General features: G+C 43.7%; 1 protein-coding gene across 1 annotated transcript in view; it reads left to right on the forward strand.

The window, feature by feature from the left end:
- The first annotated feature begins 21 nt into the window (after window positions 1-21).
- SRPX2 (sushi repeat containing protein X-linked 2) overlaps window positions 22-14052 on the forward strand; it is a 30924-nt gene continuing 16893 nt past the window's right edge. Inside the window, exons 1-3 of the mRNA XM_057301081.2 lie at window positions 22-4176; window positions 5854-6065; window positions 10443-10523. Of these exons, the coding sequence (XP_057157064.1) occupies window positions 5984-6065; window positions 10443-10523 (163 nt within the window). The 5' untranslated portion in view covers window positions 22-4176; window positions 5854-5983. The remainder of the gene's footprint in view (window positions 4177-5853; window positions 6066-10442; window positions 10524-14052) is intronic.

Genomic DNA, 14052 nt, shown 5'->3' on the forward strand with positions numbered 1-14052 from the left:
GTATCGCTGAGAGTACATCTTATCTCTTATTCACATAATAACTTTACCATTTTCATTTTCTAATCCCTTTTCTAGCATCCCTTCAATTACCTTTGGCTAAGTGCCTATCATAGAATTTAAAGGCGCATCCTACTTATCTTCTTAATATCTCATATTTTATGTTACAGCCATCAGATACCTCATTATTTAAACAGTTAATTCATATGTACAGTTTTAAAAATCCATTTCGTTAATGGAATATCTCTTTATTTCTATTGTCTCTTGTGCATTCCCATTCTCCTTCTCTGAAATTCTATTCTTTGTCTATTTTTATGCCCTTGTTTTCCATCCACTCCTTTCAGATGCTCTGTGAAACCTTTCCTCCCTTTCCATCCCTGATCTTGCCTTCTTCAAAAAAGCTCATAATATACAGTTTGGGACACATAGACATGATAAATACTTTTTTTTTTTGAGACGGAGTCTCGCTCTGTCGCCCAGGCTGGAGTGCAGTGGTGCCATCTCAGCTCACTGCAAGCTCCACCTCCCGGGTTCATGCCATTCTCTGGTCTCAGCTTCCCGAGTAGCTGGGACTACAGGTGCCCGATACCACGCCCGGCTAATTTTTTGTATTTTTAGTAGAGACGGGGTTTCACCGTGTTAGACAGGATGGTCTCGATCTCCTGACCTCGTGATTCGCCTGCCTCGGCCTCCCAAAGTGCTGGGATTACAGGCGTGAGCCACCGCGCCCAGCCATAAATACTTTTAAATGGTATTAAAATTGACAATTCTATGTCCATTTTCTAAGAAAGTTGTTTCTAGTCTAGCCTTGTTGAGCTTTCCTGAGATCTCAACTAGGGAAGTCAGTTTCCATATCTAATATTTCGTAAAACAATACCTTATTTACTGCTGAGGGGCTTCATATTAAAAGTCTTAAAGTTGAAAATGGTACTGAACTTTAAGAAACTTAAGAAATTGAGTATGCCTGGATGCTGTCAGTCTCCTTATCCACCTTTGTCTTATCCTCCCAACCAAACCATAAAGAGAGGTGTTTTATTTTACTTTGTAGCCTCACAGTATCTAACGTTGTGTTTTACACACTGAGTATGTGCTGCAGAAACATTGGGGTTATTATAATTAACCTCACTTGTTTTGGGTGAGCTCTTTATATTATTAATCCCAATGCTTTGCAAGAATGCTGTCTCTCTCTTCTGACATATCCCCTTACTTTGATCTCCCTATGATTTCCATATTCTCCCCCTTCACTTTCTTCTTTAACCTCTCTCTGGAACCCTTCTGTCCCACTGCTTCCAGCTTTCAGTGGGATTGAGGCCTTACGCAGCATCTTCACCCTGGCATGTGCTAGGCTTTGTGTTGGATGGCTGGGGATATGAAGAAGACTAGGATAAGGTTCTTGCCCTTATAAGCACTCATAGTCTAGTAGGAGTCAGAGATAAGTAAAGAACAATGCCAATAAGTGTGAAAAGTCCTAAAATTGAGATATGTACAAAGTGCTGTGAGAGAAAAGGAAGGCAAAGTTAACCATCTTGGGCTGGGATGGGCTGGGGGAAGGTTCCTAGCAGCAAGGGTGAGTAGAGTTCCAACAAGCCAAGAAAGGAGGGAAGGGACCATGGAGCAGAGTGAACACGTCTGTGCAGAGGCTCCAGGGTGTGAAAGGAAGAACAAGAAACTCAAGGAAGAGCATGAGGTAGAGGGTGTCCAGAATGAGGAGGCATGGGGTGAATGCTTAAAACTAGGCTAAGGACATAGGTGGGGTTTGCTTGTGAAGAACATGGTATGCAATGCTAAGGAACTCAGACCGTACACTATGCCAAGAGGGAGCCAGTGAGGGGGGTCTAAGAAAGAAAAAACTCTGGTAGAATGTATTACTTTGCTTGTTCCCTCTCTCTCTCATATTCCTCTCTCTCTCTCTCTCTCACCCACACACACACACACACTCTCACATACTCAAACACACAGACACACACATTTAATATATTCACTATTTTCTCACACACGAGTTTAAAATAAACTCCTATATCTGATTTTCTGGCCCTACCCTATTTATTCAGCTTTGTTTTCTATCTTTCCCTGAAACCTCTTAGCAGTTAGCCTCTCCCTCCTCTGACCTAAAGGTGAACTCTTGTTGATGGCATTTCCTTTGCCTGAGACTAGACCAAGGCCCACCTCTTCTCAGGTGACCCCCTCCTCTGACTTCCTCCTAGCGTCCTTAAAGTCTGTAACACAGCTTTTGGCAGTCTATTACCATAGGGAGTTGTACTGTTTTCTAATTGATTGTGTCCCTCTTCTCTCCCCTACTAAACATAAACTCTGGGAGCTGGAGAGTAAGCTCCATAAGATCAAGAATCACACATTACTTGCTCACCACTGTATCTGCAGTGCTTAGCTTATAGTAGACGACCAGTAAAGATTCCCTAAACACACACAATTGTAATTAAGAACATGCTTGTTTGATGTCTGTCTCCTCTGTTCCATGAGGGCAGGGATTTTTGTCCATTTTGTTCACTGATGTTTCTCAAATACCTAGAACCATATGTGGCACATAATGGATGCTCAACAAGTATTTGTTGAATTAATTATGGATTACAATGCCTGGGATTTTGTCTGTCTTGTTCACCACTACATCCACCACTCTTGACATGGTAGATACTTGATAAATTTGTGGAATGAATAAGGCCATGACGATCACGTCTTCTTCTTCTTCTTTTTTTTCTTCTGAGACGGAGTCTCACTCCCTCGCCCAGGCTGGAGTGCAGTGGTGTGATCTCAGCTCACTGCAACCTCTGCCTCCTGGGTTCAAGCAATTCTCCTGCCTCAGCCTCCTGGGTAGCTAGGATTACAGGCGTGCACCACCACACCCGGCTAATTTTTTTTTGTATTTAGTAGAAACGGGGTTTCACCATGTTGGCCAGGCCGATCTCGAACTCCTGACCTCGTGATCTGCCCACCTCGGCCTCCCAAAGTACTGGGATTATAGGCGTGAGTCGCTGCGCCCAGCCACATCTTCTTTACATAGCTATTACACTGTTAAGCAAATGGTAGATACTCAATACATATTTGTCACAGGTGAATTGGAAATGAAGCAGGCTCAGGCTTGCTTTTCAACTTTGTATACTCATAAGTACAATTCTTCCCCTTATGACTGAGAAGGGGTTACCAATTTGCTTGCATACACAGGAGAAACACCCTTTCTACAACAGCTTAAAATTCTTCCTTCTATAACCACTGATTTTCCAAGAGATGGAAATGTCAACCGTGAGGGGAGGGAGATTGTAAGTAGCTGCTCTGTGCTATGGCAGAATAGTCTCATTATCAGATACTAAAATGAAAAAATCTTGCTGAGTGAAATGTAGCCCTCCATCAGAGACCACTGGGAAGCAGCTAGATTTGCTCAAACAGCCTCCCAGTAAAGCCTCTCCAGGCATGCTTTCCCTCCATTCTTAGTGTGGGAAATCAGTCTTGATCCTTCGGGCAAGAAGTACATGTTTTTTGTTTTTTGTTTTTTGTGGTTTTTTTTGGTAAACAATATAATCTTAACAGAAACTGAAGTCCAGAGAAGTTAGGTCACTGGCATGAGGGTTTCAAAGCGTATCTGACGTGATACCATATAGATTGCAAGATAGTTCAGAGTTGGGAGTCTAAGGAATTACAGGAGAAATCTTAGGGAATGTCAAAGTCAGCTACAGTCTTCCCCTCTCTTTGGTGTTTGTGAGTATTTATGAAATTCCTTTTCATTCAATTCTTATGTCATGCTGAGTCATAAAAAGAAGTGTTCTTCAGTGCAACACATCTCTGGAGGCCGCTTAAGCCAGCCTCTGTGTTAGTCATCACTATATTCACAGGCTTGGAGCCAGTGCCATTCACACTTCCCCCTCTTCTGCAGCAGACGGACTGAGTTCCTCTAATCCCTGTGTTCCTTCTCCCCCATCTTTCTAAAACCCTTCTCTGAGAGAGGAATAACTATAGCTTCAGGGATAATATAGCTTTAAGGAAACTTTTGGCAGATGTGGACGTCGTAACATCTGGGCAGTGTTAACAGAATCCCGGAGGCCGGGACAGACCAGGAGCCACTCGTTCTAGGAATGTTAAAGTAGAAGGTTTTTTCCAATTGATGAGAGGAGCAGAGAGGAAGGAGAAAGAGGAGGAGAGAGAAAAAGGGCACAAAATACCATAAAACAGGTAAGATCTGCAACTAACCCCTCCACACTCCACTACCCCAATTCACAATTGTGAAGGGGATAAGGAGACCCAGAACTTGGGCAACATGGCTGGGGGTGGAGGTCGGGGGGAAGTTCTTTTATGAAGCTGGATCATATGCTGCTTTTCATTTGTGCCGTGACCTGACTGCAAACACATGTTCCCAGCAACTTCTCAGCCCACAGCAGAGGGATGGGATGGTTGACTCTGGTGAGTCAAGTATTAAGCCTGAGATTGGGGAGAAGCTGGGCAGGTACGAGGTCACAGGTTCAGGGATCTGAAAAAGGAATGCCTCTGCTCCAGAACGAAGGAACTGGATGGAGGCTAGATGTGGGAGAGGGGTCAGTGATTAGTTATCTAATGTTCATTTCCTGGACCTCTCTTTAATCTCCTCTTTCTGCTCCTTTTGTTGCCTCTTTCTGCGTTTATCTATCTCTTTCCTTCAGCTCTGTCAGATTTTCTTTCCTTCCTTCCCACATCTTTCTACTTCCCTTGCCTCCTTCGTTTACTCTCACTTTTTCTCCGTCCTGCTTCCCTGTCACTTTCTAGACAAAATCTGAAGCCAAGTAGCAATGAACTAAAAAATACACTTTTCCCTTTCTTGGGCTTTGCATGTCCCTTAGGGACTCTGGCCAGAATCTACCACATTTTTGTTTCTCTATTTCTAGGACTGACTCCTCCCCTGAGCATGGCATTTCATTGAAAGCCTGTGAGTGAATGGGTGCTTGCTGAAATGCCCAGTGGCCAATTTATACCAATGGGCAGCAAGTTTTAATACTGTCATTTACAAAATATTTGCCCGCCGGGGACCACAAAACTCTCGTCCCATTAGGGTGAGGACAGGGGAGGAAGTGAGAGGGCAATTGGAGCTTGTTCACCCTCTCCTCATGTACCTCAGCAGGTCCTCCTCTACCTCGCTGACTTCCTGCTGGCTCAGCAAGGTAAAACTAGAGGGTTAGGCTGGACTTGAAAGCCAGAAGCCACTACCAAACCACCAAGCCTTAAAACTCAAAGCTAAGAACAGAGCCAGAGTCTAGTTACTGCCTGGGACACTAGAGAAGGGAAACATTCAGTCCTGTCCAATACAAAGTTGGTAATAATATTGTCTAATATATAAATTACCTCCCTATATGACAGACAATAATCAATTCATGAGGTAGACAGTATTATTATTCCCATTTTATAGATGAGGAAACCGAGGCTTAGAGAAGTTAAAAAATTTGTCCAAGACCCAATAGCTAATAGGTGACAGAATTGGATTCACATCCAGACCTGTGTAACTTCAGTGTTCAAATTCTTAGACCACATATGCTAACGCTTTCCCAGATTAGTGGCTAGGAAATGTTAGTTGAATGAATGAAACCTAATGGCAGCCTTTAGGTCACCAGGTTCCCTCCTGGTTCTGTGTAACTTCATGTTGGCCTTTTCCTGGTCTCAGTACTTCAATGTCCCTCTCTACAACTTGGACCATGAAGCATTTGCATCTGATCCCACCAGAGTCAGATGAAGATTGGTTGTTTTACATCCTCCTCCTCCTGGGAGGAAAAGGGACCATAAATAACAAACAGAGTCTTGTTATTCTATAACATGAAAGATCCTTATGAGGGAGATAATATAAAAGGCATTCATTAATTATAAAATCTCTCTTCTTCCTCACAGATCCCATATTTCTGCTTCCTCTCACTTTTAGAAGTTAATTGATGGCTGACTTCTGAAAGTCACTTTCCTTTGCCCTGGTACTTCAGGCCATATACATCTTTTCTTGTCTCCATAATCCTCCCTTTCAAGGATGGCCAGTCAGCTAACTCAAAGAGGAGCTCTCTTTCTGCTGTTCTTCCTAACTCCGGCAGTGACACCAACATGGTATGCAGGTAAGTTCTAGGAGCTGTTGCCTATTATTTCCAGGAAGGATAGGTCCTAGACCAAGACTTGGAGAAGGAAGAGTTAGACTACAAAAAGAGACACTTATTTTCTATACAGAGAAGTAGTAAAGGACAGTAAAGATGGTTAAACATGGCAACAGACTACCAAGGGAGGCTTTTAAGGCAGCCTAACAAGAGCTATTTGAAATAGGTGAAATAGGCCACACTAGTACAAACATGAGAAGGTTGGACATCACCTTTGAGGCCATTGTCTCACCTGCTTGTGCACTTAGCTTCCTGAAAACCATTTTCTAATATGAAATCCTTTATGAGTCAAATCTTTATTAATATTAATTCTTTTATGAGTCAAATACTCTTGTCAAGACCACAAAAATGGACTTAGACCACATACCTCATTTGGAAAAAATAAGGGGGGCAGGCAATCTATTCAAGTGAAACGAGAATCCATCAGACTTCTTCCCACCCTCTCTGATCTTATTTATAAAATGAGATTTTTTATAGCCCTTTTATGCCAAAGCTGTTAGTGGCAATACAGATCACATCCTTTTAATCAGGAATTTCCCAGTTTCTTCTCATTTGTTCTTTACTTCAGAAGGGATGGAGATTTCTGGATTCCTGAATATTTCACTCTTCACCCAGAGAGCCAGAGAACAAACTCAGTGAGAAGAGGGAAAGGGGAGGGGGAAGGGATGAGGGCAGGATAATGAAGTGGCATACAGAGGTTTTATATGGGGCCCAGCTGGCATTCCAAGTGCTAAGAATATTCTGTGGCCTGCAGTGTCTGCCCTCACAGGGGCCCGTGGGGAGCAGTGGGGGAAGGAGACAGGCCCAACCAATGGGGTTAGGAAAATATCCAGAGTTGAGTAAATAACAAACTGCTCCCATCACAGCCACAGTCCCTGCAGCTAAAATTTTCCACATGCCCTTAGCTCCTGGTGGAGGCCTTTGGCAGTAGCTCTGTTTGTCTGGAACAGCTGCATCAAGCTTTCAAACAAATATGCAAACTTCTTCCCCTTTTTGGCTTAACCTGGCTTTGTAGGGGGTGAAGCACAAGGACTGACATTGAGATGAAAAAATTCAAGTCAAGCCCTTGGCAGAGCATATCCTGTTTGGGGTTAAAGGTGCCTCAAGTCTCCAGGAGATAAATATGCAACTGTCCTCCCCAACCTCCCCTTGCTTCAGTTCATTTACAGAGACCAAAATCCAGCCAAAGACCACAGGACTAAAGGAGTGGAGATTAGATGGCTCGAAGCCCAATTCTGAACACCTGTATGAAACCTCATGGCATGCAAAGGTCTTTACCTTTCCCAAAACAGAAGCCTGAGCTGTTGGAGGCGTGAGCACAGAGCAGTTTTTTAAAAGTGAGATTCAGTTGAGGTTCTCAAAGGGCTATTTGCAAAGGTGGAACACCCCACTTCCACGTGAATCACAAGTCACCACTCCTGAGAAGCTCAGATTGGTGAGGCCTCTGCCAGCCCTGCAATTCCACTCATTCTTCCCTCTTCTATCCTTAGGAGGCCACATGATGAGAGACATTTCCCCTACACTGCTAGCTCAGCTGTTGGGCTTGCCTTCATGCCTTTGTTCATTCATTCCTTCAACAAATATTTATTGAGGACTCTTTATGCATCCAGGACTGTTTTGTTTACTTGTACAGCCTTGTCTTCAAATGGGCATGGCACAGAATAGCAGCCAAATGTGGATCCAGGGCTAATCAGAAAAAGGGTCCAGGAATAATCAGCAGTGGCTGGGAAAAGTTAAGAATATAAATAAAGCAAAGAATGGGTTAAAAGTGTGTGCTGGCATATCTGTGCAGCCCAGAAAGTCAGACTGTATTTGTCATCATAAGCCAAGGATTAATATGAATCTTAAAATAGTCTTTTAACTATCAATTACATGTCTAACTATACTTTTGTGAAGGGCAGTGCTTAGAGGGCCTGACTGTACTATGGAGGTTGGAGGAACCCAGTAACAGACCACACAGTAACCAAGCACTGATTGATCTAAAGGAACTGAGGAATGCTCCCCAAGTCCTTCCCCCAGGGCTGAAGAGGGACAAGCAGACAGAATAATGTAGGAAATGTTCCCCTTTAATTTCATTCTTATACCCATCTTAGTATTCCACCATTTGCAAAAAAGAAAAATAACTCAAAGATAGGCAAAGAGGGGAAATGGGAAAATGGAAAAGTTTAAAGTGGCAAGATGGTCTGAACCCTTTCTCCACACAAAGCATAGTTGGCACTGGTCCAGCTACTTCCGCACCCTGATGGAGACTGTAATTATCTTATTGAGTCTTCCCCACAGTTTTCCTACATCCCTTGTAATTCTGGAATGATGTAAAATGCTTGGTGGCCTTCGATCCCACATACACAGTAAAAAAGCTGGATTGCAAAAGAGATTTTGGACTTTTACCCCAGTTGGACATTATCAAAAGCTCTTCCCTAATCACCATCTTCAGTGGAGTGTCTGAGTTTGGTATCTAGGGGGTCAAGCAGACCTGGGCTGGAATGCCCACTCTGCTGCTTACTAGCTGGGAGACCTTGGTTCTCTTGGTTCCTCAAGCCTGTTTCTTCGGCTTTATATTGGAGCACATTAGTAGTACCTACCCTGCTGACATGTTATGGTGACATAATGAGCTAACATATGTAATGTGCTTAACACAGAATATGAGCTGAGAGATGTTAGCAGTCATTGTCGTAGTTGTTCTTGTTGTTGTTACTGTTACCAAGCCACAGGGCTCTGACACTCCTGACACTCCTGTTTTCTCTTCTGTTAAACAGTCCTTTGCTCCCTGCTGAGCATTTCTTCAAAAGCTGGCTCTGTAACCGGAGCAGGGAGACCTAATACTTTAGGGAATCACACACATCTGGCCTCCTGTTTACAGGACCTATAAAGCTTTGAGGCTAATACCGAACTGAAACAGCTGACAAAAATTCCATGACCCCCACCGACTCCCCCGCACCCACCAAAGAAACCTCCCATAATGGGAAAAAAGAGAGCAGGGGAGATGAGGTCTGAGAAGAAATCAACGGAAGCCAGAAGAAGAACTGAAATGGGAAAACAGAAAAAAAGAAAAAGGGGAAAAAGAAAAAATGAACTCTTTCCTCTGGAATGAGGGCAAACCAACGAGGACATGATTTCATAAGGCAAACTTTCAATTGATTCATTCCCTTGTTCACCAAGTTGGACTGGTTTCCCAATACCTCACCTCCCCCGCCCCTAGTCTGGGCCTGTGGGGAATGGAGGAGCTTCATCATCTGGCCCTCTGCTCCGCCCTTTAGTGCAGGGGGCCCTGTGCCTCTTCCCAAGAGGAGGAGGCGAGCTTGTGGCCTGAGTATTTACACAGGCCAAAGGGCTCCAGCACTAAAACCCAGCCCTGTCCTGGAAGCACACCCTCTCCTGGAAATAGGGAATTGTCTCTTGACTCCAAAACAGCTGGCTACCCTATTCCTGTGCGTGCATTAGGGCTCAGGGAGGCTGGAAGGAGGGCTTCCGGAAACTTCACTCCGGAAAGGACCAAGTTGTTTTCCAATTAGTTCGTATTCATGACCGATTTCCTGCCGTCTGGTGGAACATACTGTTTAGTCTCCCAGACAGCCGCAGACCTGCCTCCACTAGGGACTGGGCCACTTAACTGGATGGAGATAGATTAGGAATGTTCTCTAGCTCAGCAGCTCCCTGTTAAAGTTCCTTCTGATTAGAGAAACAGGAAATTTATCCGAAGGACTCTGCCTTCTCTGTTCTCCAAACCAGGGCAAAGTGCTCACAAAACGCTTTCATTTCCTCTTGCCTTTTAAGTCATCCCTCTCGGCCTTGGCATGCCACCCCCAGCAATGGTAATCCGGTAATCCGATGACAAAAAGGCCTGTGCCCTGTGGGCTAGTGGAAGCCTGAGTAATTGTGTTTTTTTGAGGACCATAAGCAGGGCTGTCACTAGGGGGAAGACACAGGTTCTGTTTTTGCCTCCTATCAGGGACCACAGTCCATTCTCAGAGATTAGTCCCCAGTGTCTTACCAAGACTCATGTGTTGCTTCAAGGAAATGGGTCATTTATAGTCCAGATTGACAGGATTGATGTATGGTCAGGTTCAATTTTTTTCTTTTAGATGGAGTCTTCCAGTGCTCGCAGTAACTGGCCACCACAACCATGAGCCTGCCCTCTATGCAACTGAGGTGCTGAGATTCACCCACAGTAGTTCTGCTGCCTTACAATGCAGGATTTCCCCCATTAAATATCCCCCTGGCTCCCCACCCATGGAATGCCATGTCCTAAGGAAGTGACAAAGTTGGATGAGAGGGGGAAGGTTGGGAAGGAATTGAGTGAGAAATCAAGACACCATTTTGATATTGTCTTCCTTATTCTAGGTTCTGGCTACTATCCGGATGAAAGCTACAATGAAGTATATGCAGAGGAGGTCCCACAGGCTCCTGCCCTGGACTACCGAGGTAATCTACCCTGCTTCTCAAGCCCAGAAAATCTCTTTTCTGGCCTCAGACCTAGGCCCTTCCCTGAAGCATCCCCATCAGGCTTGGCTCACATGTGCCAAAACTGTAGCACAGGGAATCAGGGGCTGTGATTTCTCATCATGAACTTGGTTACTGACTTACTGTGTGACCTCACCTCTCCAGCCTGAAGGTTCTCCATGTATTATTAATCATTAAGTATTGACTAGTTACTCAATGCCTAATCCTGTGCAAGGTAAGCCTGTGGGTAATACAAGGTCTCAGATAGGGTTTTGTCCCCATCATGTAGCTTATATTCTGTTGGGGGTGATGGGGGGGTATAAAATTAGCACATGTAGGGCAAGTAAGTGTGAAGCTATGTCATAGCAGTAAATGCAATAGGGTTTAAGAAAAAGAAGTCAGGAAAAGGGTCATGAAAGATGACATTTAGGCTAAGCTTAGAATGATAGGTGGGATTTTGAGAATCAGAAAGGGGAGGGGAGAGCATTCAGCAAAGCAGATGGCTAAAAATACGAAAGTAAGAACAAACCTGGTAGAGGAGGGAGCTAAGAAGAAACGAGCCTGATTGGAGGAAATGGAATGTGGAGGGAGTAGTATCAAAGAAGGTTAAATATAGGCCAAGTGCAGTGGCTCATGCTTGTAAACCCAGCATTTTGGGAGGCCGAGATAGGTGGATCACTTGAGGTCAGGAGTTCAAGACCAGCCTGGCGAATATGGTGAAACCTCATCTCTAACAAAACTACAAAAAATTAGCCAGGCATGGTGGCACGTGCCTATAATCCCAGCTACTCAGGTGGCTGAAGCAGGAGAATCACTTGAACCTGGGAGGTGGAGGTTGCAGTGAGCCGAGAGCTGAGATGGCACCACTGCTCTCCAGTCTGGGTGACAAAGCAAGGCTCTGTCTCAAAAAAAAAAAAAAAAAAGTTAAATATAAAGAGTGAGACCAAATTAGGAAAGACTCCATGATCTAGGGACAATACTAATGAGAAGCAGGAAAATTATCTGTGATGAATGCTGCATAGTGAGTAATTCCTGCATTAAAAGGGAAGTTAGGCCAGGTGGTATCTAATATCCCTTCTATTTCTGATTCTTTGTTTCTTTGCTTTGCAAGCCATGTGGAAGAGTTTAGCTGTTGTACTAGGATCTATAGGGAGCCCATCACATGTTTTTGCACAGAGGCATGACACAGTAAATTGTCATTTTAGAACATTAACCTGATTATTCTATGCAGAAATAGGGGTTCAGTGGTTAAGTCTGAGTCAGGGAGACTCTCCAGGAACCAGCTATAGTAATGTTGGCTAGAGATGACTGATGGTGGTGGCAAAGAAATGGAGGGTACAGATGAACCCCATAAATGTTTCAAAGAAAGAGATGACAAGACTTAGTACAGACTTGATGTACCAAGAGGCTAAGAAACAAACTGATGTCTGAAAGCACTCAGTCTGTACACCTGGAAGAAATATGACCCCTCTCAGAAAGACAATGTCAAAAAAGAAAACTGGTTTGGTAAAGATGCCCTACAGGCGGCGGAAGGATGAAGTTGTGTGAGTCATCAGCTTAGATAGATGGGTTGTCTGAGGGAGCAGAAGGCCAGGGTCAGAGCTTTAGAAGACATCTGTAGACATGAGTAGGAGAAGAGGAACCAGCAAGGGGAAAAAAAGAGAATTAGTGGTCAGTCATGTAGGAAGATATCTGGGCAGTACCTGTCATATTACAGAAGCCACAGGAGAAGAGAGTTTTAAGGAAAGGAAGGGGTAAGAGATAAATTGTGTCAAATATTGCAAAGAAATCAAATTGAGGGTAAAGGAAAGATTTTATTTGGCAAGAAGGAGGTAAATGGTGACCTTTAAGAAAAATAGTTTCAACTGAGAAATTATCAGAGCTTTGAGCTCCTCTGAGCATCTTTGTAGCTACCTTCTACTCACGTTCTTCTCACTGCCAAATGGTGCATACCCACTGCCTCTCTCCTCAGCACCCACTAACTCCTAAACTCTCTACAGTCTGTTTCTCGCCCACTCACAAATCTACAACCTGAAATGACATCTCTTGAAGAAAAAAGTTCTCTCCCATGAGAGAACCAATTCCCATGACCCTTTCTTGAGCTTGTCTCTCAGTCTCTCCAGCAGCAGTGAGCACCTTCCTTTCTTCTTAATCCCCCTTCCTTGGTCTCCATGGCATTTCACAATTCTGGTCAGAGCTGAAACCGGGAAAGGAGGTGGACTCTCTGGTGGTGACAATAGAGAGAATGAGACTGGGATCTGAACTTGGGTCAACCCTGACCTGTCTCCTGAGCTGGTGGACTACATCTCCAACTGCTGCTACACACTTCCATTTGGAGATATCTAAAACAAAAGTATTTCCTCTCTCCTGAAAAATGTTCTACCTACTGACCTTCCTACTTCTGATAACACTACCATCATTCTCTTAGTTACTCGGACTTCAAAATACCTCAATGTCACCTCTAATAGGTCCTGTCACCTTTAACAGCCCCCTTTTCCTCATCACTTCCTGCCAGTCAGTCACCAAGACCTGTCATTTCTTTATTAATCCATGGGATTAAAACTTTGACCTCACACATGGATAATACAGTTGCCTCTAACTGGATTATCTGACTCATGTTTCCCCCTCCCCCAAACCTACTGGCCCACAATGACCATTTTAAATCAGAATCTGGCCTTGGTCTAGCTTCCCAGACTGACAACTTCCTACCTGTTCTCCCCACATGAAATCTGTGCTTTGGTCAGGCTGTGTTCAGTACTGTGTTCCCAACTGCTTTAGCCCACACTGAGCTTTCTCTCACCCATTTATTCTTTCATCGAATATTTATTGAATACTTATTAGGTACCTTTTCTGAAATAAATGTTTACTGTCTAGACACACTCATTTGGCCTTCATTATGCACTGCCTCTTTGGTTAACTTTTTATTACCCTCAAGAAAATAGTTCTGTATTTAACTGTATTTAGCTATATTTCTGTATTTGACTGTATTTGACTGTATTTAACTGTATTTGTGTATTTAACTGTTTTTAACTGTATTTAACTGTTTTAACTGTATTCCTGTATTTAACTGTTTTTAACTGTATTTGTGTATTTAACTGTATTTAACTGTATTTAAGGAATCATGTGTGTTACTCTCACAGAGCCATGGTAAAAAGTAGATGCTGACCACTAGCATCCTGGGAGCAGAAGCCAGATTATGGGAGACTATAGTTTGGAGAGGTGGCTAGTAAAAAGCAACAGATGCAGAAGGTACTTTCATGGAGTCTGCAGCCCTATTATTAACATTAACCTTCTTCACTGGTTCTTCTTAAATGAGCAGAAAGCCCTTTAGAGAAATATAAGCTGCATACGGGCCTTTGGTTTGGAGGTGTAGTGTCTCATAGCTCTTTTTAGGACTTAGTCTCAGGGCATAAAATGAATTGAGTGAAGTTAGCAATGATGAGGGGGAGGGAGTGGCCAGGAAAAGTACAACCTGAGGCCCCAGCCTCCCAGGTAAAGTCTTTGTGACCTT

This window comes from Pan paniscus, chromosome X (genome assembly GCF_029289425.2).
Source record: "Pan paniscus chromosome X, NHGRI_mPanPan1-v2.0_pri, whole genome shotgun sequence".
NCBI lineage: Eukaryota > Metazoa > Chordata > Mammalia > Primates > Hominidae > Pan > Pan paniscus.